Genomic DNA, 7,646 nt, shown 5'->3' on the forward strand with positions numbered 1-7,646 from the left:
CTCTGCGATGGGCCCGCAGAGATGGGGGCAATGCATGTGCCTCTTCCTCGTGAGCGGGAGACGTGCCCCCCAGCAGCGTGCCACCGGGCCCCGGGCCCCCCGCTCCGAGCTGAGGAGCTGAAGGACGTCTCCCTGCAGCCTCTTCCCACTTAGCTGGCACGTGGAGGCCCAGGCATAGGAGAAAAAGCACCTGCAGAGCACAGAAGTTGTTCAAAAGACAAGGACACAGTTATTTCACGTTACCTCTCCCAGAATACACAATCATGGCGGAAGGTACGGAAACGAGTTGTTTATTCGTTTTTTAAAAGTCGGCAACGTAACACGGGGCATTTAAACACAAAACCAAGCCTGCGTGCATCTGTTAGCCTGTTGTACTGGGTAAGACAATCTTTCCTTCACTGAGCAGGCTTCAGTAGGACTGGGAAAAGCTCTGCCTCCTCTCCCAGCAAAACTAAGGAATGTATCTCCAGTTACAGCACAGAGAACAGGAAAGAAAATTATTTTATTTGAGGCCACAGAAGCATCTCCTATTCAAGCCAACAGTAGCCTAATTTAGGACAAAATGAGCGACAGAATTGGGTGTAAGCCATATTTGTGCCTTCAAATTCTAACCTCAGTGTGGTGCCTTCAAAACAGAATTGTATACTAACAGCTAAAAAAATAAATTGCTAAGCCAAACAAGAACCACATTTTTGTAGTGAAAACAACACTTAGCTTGCCAACAGGCAGTTGTGTAGGGTCTGGGGAAAAAGTTTCTTCCAGAGGTTGGTGTGGAAGTCCAAGTCAGGCACAGGCACAAAAACCAGACCCTCTAACGGTAGTGTTACACAGGGCTCCAACCAGCCAGCGCTGGTGAGATTTGGGGAGCTACCCCAGTACAAGGCATCGCAGTCTAAGGCATCAAGTAGTGCTGATGAGATGCAGTTTTGGGGACAGGTCATTCCTTAAAAGGCACCGTTCTAATGACATCACTGTATCCAGAGGAAGGGTTTGTAATACAACCCTGATGATTTATACTCCCACGAGTCAAGGAAGACAGATGAAGAATACAGGGCTGATCTCTAACCAGGGCAGTGGGAGTTTTTTCTGATGTCACCAGTGACATCTTCCCTACCTACAGATCTACAGGCAACATATACATAAAGGGCAGCAAGGCTGTTAATGCTCCACATGAACACAGGGCAAGTTAAGATCTAAATGTGCTTGTATTTTAGATGATTGATTTCTTTGTGTTTTAATTATCTTGCAAAAACTGAAGCAAGCCTGCATTCTGCACTCTCCATGTATTGATGAGGTTCATTTTTCCCTGTGCAGCCTCTCACATTCTGCATCCAAGTTTGCTTCAGTTGATAAGTTTTGCTGGTGATTGCAACAGCAAAGGGACAGCTTGTCAAGAAACAAATTATTTTTTATATATCTGGTTATAGCATTCTGTTTAAGATGGGCTTTACTAGCCCTATTAGTAGACAAATGGGTGTTCCAAGCATGAAAGTATATCAAAAGGGTCAACCGGAATGGCCATTATCTAACCAGAGCATTAACTAACCTAAGTCAATACTCATAACAATTAACAAGATATTTGGGAAAAATTAAGAAGAAAGAAATCCTTATGATGAACTGCTTCCCATCACCCAGGCAATACACCAGGCATCCTTTAATCCTCCCCACCACAGAGCCTGAGCAGAACTTTCCTATAGTCTCCTGAGCAGTCTCCCTAGAGAGAAAAGAAAAAAGGAACACAATTAGTTTTACAGCTCCATACAAGGCTGGATTCTTCCCAGCGCATACAATTTGTTGTAGGGTTTGTATCCTCTTTGACAATTTAAGAACTAAGAACATTCAGGAACATTTTCAGTACATAAATGTAAAGCCTCCTTAATTCCAGCTCCTCTAAAATACCCAATAGGTGTCAAGTGGGGACCTGTCTCCTTTAAGCTGCTTAGCAAATCCAGCTCTTTGTTTCTAACACTGAAAAACTTACCTTAATGAAGGAGTAGAGCGATTTCCCATACATGGTCAGGAATTCCCTTCTGATATCCAGCATATCTATTTCAGAGCGGGACACCATCACTCGGATCAGCGTGTTGTCATCTGTTCCCAAGCCCTAAAGAAATAAACAAACCATGTACAACTACAAAGCCTTTTGGATAAATCAGTGACAGACACAAAGGTTTTATCACTTGGTCTTCCGTGGGATCTATTCCTAATCAGAGCATTTTGCATTAGCAGCTCGCTGCTTGGAGCTTCCTGAGGGAAAAAAGGTCTATATAAAAACTCGGACTTTTTTTTTTCCTAGTTAATAGCAGAGTTTCCTTTTATCTAATGATTGCTGTCATGCTACTACTGACTCAAGCATGAAAAGGCAAGGGAAAAAAAAAATAGCAATCTCCCACCAAAAGCTCTTTACCTTCATGGATTTATACAATCTTTCAGCAAAATATGCAGGTTTATTTCGCATGCACTTTACTGTAAGGGAGACAAGAACAAGAGAATTAAGGTCAATAAAAACTGAAGGAGAAGGTCTTCCAAACCTTTACAGCACTTTCTTAGTGAAGGTGTTTATTCTGTAAAGATGCAATTCAGAGCCAACGAACAGCAAGTACAATGCAGACATCCATAGTCAGTGACCTGCTGTAAATTGATGTCTTCCTGCCCAGTGCAGAGCAGTATTTTCTTTAAGGCTTTAATGCTTCCTGACAGCAAATGTCAGCTCCCAAAGCATTACTTGGGAAAGCAAACAATATCATAAAGCACAGAGCTTTCTCACCCAATTGTATCTGCAAAGAGTAAAACACTGTTTGCAGACAGGCTTGCAAACAGAATCTGCCTCCTGAAGCTATGTAAACAGCCAGCCAGGGCAAGATACAGTATCTCTAATTATTAATTACTTTGTAGACAAAGTTTAAAAGCAGGGCACTCACCCACAGCTAACAAAGCATCTTCGAGGTCTCCTGACATCTCGGATTTAATGCTGTCTGTTATGTCCTTATTAGCAATCCCTCTGTACACATCAAAAACTAGGAGGAAGAGTCAGTGATAAAAAGAGCAAGTGAGATGCTTCAGGGCATACAGTGTGTAAACCACCAAGGATCACTTTGCAAGATCAAGCTCCTCATACTTTGTATGAACATTGTACCATTATTGTGACATTGTACGCTAAATCAGGGCTGTCCAACAGAAGTAATTAATTTTAATTATCAACTGTCTTGCTAATTGGCCTACCACTGCTGCTAGCATTTTCAAGAACTGCTAGTTAATGATGGCAGTTTAAATGCTTAGCTCTGCCCCAACGGGAGTCACACTGCATTATCTCCAATTTACAGGCTGGAGCGAGTTGTACTGATGTTTTTCTCAAGTCCCTTTTTGTCTCAGGAGGGAATAAAACGGTCTTAAAAAATTGAATGTGACTGGGGTCTAGGATACCTCTGTCTCAGGAAGAGCTCACAATCAGTTAACAAGAACAAAGCTCCTACAAAAGTATCATCCTCAAACAAGGAAAAAAATCGAGGACACTGTGGAGGGTCCTACCTCTTAGTAGGTGGCATCTGTTCCGTGTACAGAGGATGGCCATAAATTGTACCTCATCTGTTCCCCATTTCTTCTCCCCAGCTTCATACAGACACTTGAAGACATTATGAATAGACAAAGTAAGGCTAATTGAGAAGACCAGGTGTACATAACATGAGATTTTTACTTCCTTGGTGCTTGAGCACTGCTGGCCTGTGGCTTGTCTAGATCACAGATATATTCCAACAAATACAACCAAGCACAGCAACTCTCAAATGAAATGTCATCTCCCCGCCCAAATACCCAGCCTGTCTAGAGACCTCTCACCCCAGAGTTGCAAAGGAGGCTAGAACCATTATCCCCATTTCACTGGCTGAGTCAGAACAGTGAAGAGGCTTCTCTAAGGGTCAAAACTGAGACTAGGTCTCCACCTAGGGTGATGCTGTCTAGCATAGCTTCAGGCTTACTGTTCTACCTTGAAAAAAATGAGGTCTAGAAAAAGCAAGGATTCACCATGCATCACATGTACAAGAACAGATGATTCTTGCGAGGAAGCAAATTGCTACACACCTGAGCATCTTGTTGAGCAAGGGCTTCATCCACATACATTCCCTCATCTCTGTTTCCCTGCAGAGATACAAGGATGAAAAACTCATTTCACCAGAGCAACTAATGGAAGCAAGTCCTGCAAATTCCCCATTCAAAACAAGTTACTGGAGATGCATAACGGGATCCTTCAAATTGAATAGTAGCTTATAAATACAGCGAAATATGGCTAAGATGTGTTTTGTACTTCCTTTTGAAATGAGCAGCAATCCACGTTAACTGGGCCATTTTAAAAAGAGCACATGGCATTAAGGCATACCCAGAGTCGGTATACTCCTCTCCCTGCAGAAGCTGGGTGTGAAATGCAGGCGAAGTGAAATGCAAGGTAAGTGAGATAAAAGCCAGCCTGAAACACCTCATCACCGAAGTGAGAGGCACGTCCATCAGCAACAGGAAGATTCACCCCCATTTCCCTTAGCCTGGACTTACCGTCGCGAGGGACACGAGGACTCTTCGAAACATGGAAGATGTGTCAGAGACAATGTCCTCCTCGAGGGTACAGCCATATTCTAGCAAGAGCACACACACATATGATGTATGTTAGTAACAGGTCCACCACCTGGACACTATTTGACCACAACATTTGCCAGCTGTAAGCTAGGTAAGTATATAACTGTGCTCAGGGCTCTAAACATCATCATAGCAGTCCAGCCATCACATTCAGTGCTACAGGTCAAAATGAAGAAGCACAGCCAGTATAAAACTGGCAATAGATCCACACATGGACAGACATCCAACTGACAGACATAACCACCCCATCCCGTTTTATTTACATCCATTCAATTTCTAGGTGAAATGCTAATCTTTGAGGCTGTTAGCAGTCCTGCTGTTGACACCTGTTTAACTCAGAGGTTCTCTCTGGACAAATGGCAATAGTTGTATTGGCTGATTTGTCACATCTAAAGGCTAACAGACCCCTCGCCTTCCTCTTCACATGTCCATGCATACACACCAGTGACTTTTCAGACAGTATGCTTGCAGTTTGCACTACATACGAAGTTGGTAGTTCTCATTAATGCGCCGAATCTCTTCGTTTGTGCGAGAAGCCAGAATTTCAATCAGGCAACCTTCATCTGTTCCTGCACCCTAGGGAATTGCAAAGACAAGATCCAAAATTATAATGACAACTGTTTTAATGTGCAACTAGGATTTTTTTTTTTAACTTATATAAAGTTAATAATAATAAATTAATAATAAATGTATAATTATGCCATATCGTACTAAATTGACCAGAACTTAAGCAACATAAAAGGAAGATTTCCGAACCTTCATAGCCCTCCTCAGTTCATGCACGTCGTACATGGTGGTAGGAGTCATCATACCAACAATCACACTTTCAAAATTCCCACTCAGCTCAGACTTCAAGTCATCAATCAAATCCTAGAAGACAGAGAGAAGAAAGGAGTTGGGAGAAGATACAGCCTTTGAGAACAGAAAGAACTCATTCACCACTTTTCTTCATGCTCCAACCCTCCTTGAATGAAGAGTTGCTCTGAAGTGAACAAGACCAAAATAAACTTGGCCAGGGAAAGCTTGTGCTAACCTTACTGTCATGGAGACTAGGACGTTGTTCACATTTCACCCAAGTGATATAACCCAAAAATTGTCTGCATCTCCCAGTTAAAGCCACAGTCTCTAATCTCTGAAGATCACCTACCCTGCCAATACTGCTTTTATAGGTGATCAGAACTTGCTGACGTTGGGAGACGTTTAGTTTCGTCAAGATCTCGATGATGGCATCTTCATCTGTGCCTGGAAGAAACCAATGGAAACCAGTGAGGCTGCTTGCACAAGAACCAGAAGCATGTTCTGGTCTTATCCAGAGTGTGCCATTAGCCATCTTCTGTTCCTTGCACAACCTGGTTCTCAACAGCATTGGGGACTAGATCAACATACAGAAGAGGCTCAACCCAGCCAGCGGCACGGCAGTACCACACAGCAGGAGACACAAGACAAGAGCCCGACTAAGGATGTTTTTGTGGCCGAGACTTGGATTTCAAGTTGTGTTCAAGTCACAGCCTGATCAAGTCGCTCGATTCCTTTCAGTGCCCTCATGGGCCAGTAGGGCAATGCAAATGGCTAGACTTCCTCTCTAACAAACCACCAGACAAAACATTCCCAATGCTCAGGGGGGAAAAAGAGGGTTTAACAGCGGAGGGAGACCAACTTACCAAATCCCTTCATAGCCTTCCTTAGTGCCTGTGCTTCTTGTTCAGCACTGAAACTGGAGACCCCCTTTATTGTTGCCTAAACCCACAGGAGAGGAGTTATCAAAGGCAGACTCAAAGTGATACATACATACAGTAGAGTTGAATTAATTCAAAAGATGCAAACATGGTGACAGCAAGTAAAGTCCACCCACCAAACATGAGAGATTTTATATCAGGCTTCCATCCTACCCTAAAGAGAAACAGTTTGTTCTAGAGGGACTTCCCAGCCACATAAAAAATAAGCCACAGGGACACAACTAAAAGGAGAAAATATCTTCATATAGCTGGCCATGGAGTATCTGGTTTCCAATTAAATAATGGCAAGCAGCCTGTCACCTTTGTTCAGTCCAGCTGGGGCTTCTTCCCAGCAGTTTTCCATGTAAATCATAGAAGAAGCTGTTCCCATCAAAGCCCTATTCCTGACTTCTCTAAGAGCAGCCAAGGACCATCATTCTGTAAAATAATGCACCAGGAAGTGCAGTGTTTTGCTCAAAACAGTGATTCACAAACAGGTTTCTCCTGCCTCCTGTCCAGTGCCATTTCTGTGGGACTACACTGTCTCTTACAAAGCTCTCCCTGTTCCCATGAAAATCATCAGCAAAAGACTGCTTAACATTTGTATAGGTTAGGCTTTCTGAAACAGGCACAGGGATAACTACCATACAGATGGCTACCTTGCAGGTTGAACCTGGAAAGAATAATATGCCCAGGAAGTTTATCTGGAGAAATTCATGTTCTTTGAACTAATATCTGATCGGATTTTCCATTAACTCCCAAAATGGAAAAGCCCGTACGTGTGGGTCATACTCCTCTAGTATGAGGAAGCAGAGAGAAGTGATAAACTCACCCCCCATAAAGGGACAGACAGTGACAGTGTTCTTCCTGCTGTGTCCTTATCTGAGCTACGCTCCCCACATTTATCTGATCAGAGCAAACGCTTGGCACAGCACGGTACGGAAAACACGCACACTCACCATCGCTGTCGTATTTGGTCAATCTGTTATTGTCTGAGTCCCTAGGCAGTTAGAAAACTGTAATAAAAAACAAAGGGAGTGTTAGTTTTCTAGCAAACAATTAATAGAATATACCCACCCTTGCCAGTTAATGGGGCTGGTTAAGTAACCATCTATTTTCTCTGAGGACTAAAAGCAACACTTGAACAGCCCTGCTGAATGCCCATAGCAGCATCCCCGAGTTTCCAGTCCTGCTTGGTACCGAATGAACAAAGGCTGGCTTGCAACAGCGTCGGGCCAGGGCGTTCGCCCTGTCTGAAGGAGGGATGTGGTGCACAAGCAGATGATTAGCACTAGTAATTTAAGAAAT

General features: G+C 43.3%; 1 protein-coding gene across 1 annotated transcript; it reads right to left on the reverse strand.

The window, feature by feature from the left end:
- Nucleotides 1-1,604: 1,604 nt before the first annotated feature.
- ANXA4 (annexin A4) lies at nt 1,605-7,338 on the reverse strand. Its single transcript, XM_009581647.1, has 12 exons — nt 7,298-7,338; nt 6,285-6,360; nt 5,771-5,865; nt 5,380-5,493; nt 5,109-5,199; nt 4,543-4,622; nt 4,078-4,134; nt 3,529-3,622; nt 2,922-3,017; nt 2,408-2,466; nt 1,982-2,104; nt 1,605-1,714 (listed from the first exon to the last, which is right to left on the reverse strand). Exons 1-12 carry the CDS (start codon nt 7,298-7,300, stop codon nt 1,655-1,657), a joined length of 948 nt encoding a protein of 315 aa, XP_009579942.1. The 5' UTR covers nt 7,301-7,338; the 3' UTR covers nt 1,605-1,654.
- Between the last annotated feature and the right edge of the window lie 308 nt (nt 7,339-7,646).

This window comes from Fulmarus glacialis, unplaced genomic scaffold, assembly GCF_000690835.1.
Source record: "Fulmarus glacialis isolate BGI_N327 unplaced genomic scaffold, ASM69083v1 scaffold27027, whole genome shotgun sequence".
NCBI classification, from domain to species: domain Eukaryota; kingdom Metazoa; phylum Chordata; class Aves; order Procellariiformes; family Procellariidae; genus Fulmarus; species Fulmarus glacialis.

Bases quoted from the DNA above. Each gene is read 5' to 3' on its own strand.
- ANXA4 (XM_009581647.1), bottom strand. The intron at 4,135-4,542 runs GTAAGTCCAGGC...GTATCTCTGCAG, and splicing joins TCCTCGTGTCCCTCGCGACG to GGAAACAGAGATGAGGGAAT. The intron at 3,018-3,528 runs GTAGGACCCTCC...TCTTCCTCCTAG, and splicing joins CAGATGCCACCTACTAAGAG to TTTTTGATGTGTACAGAGGG.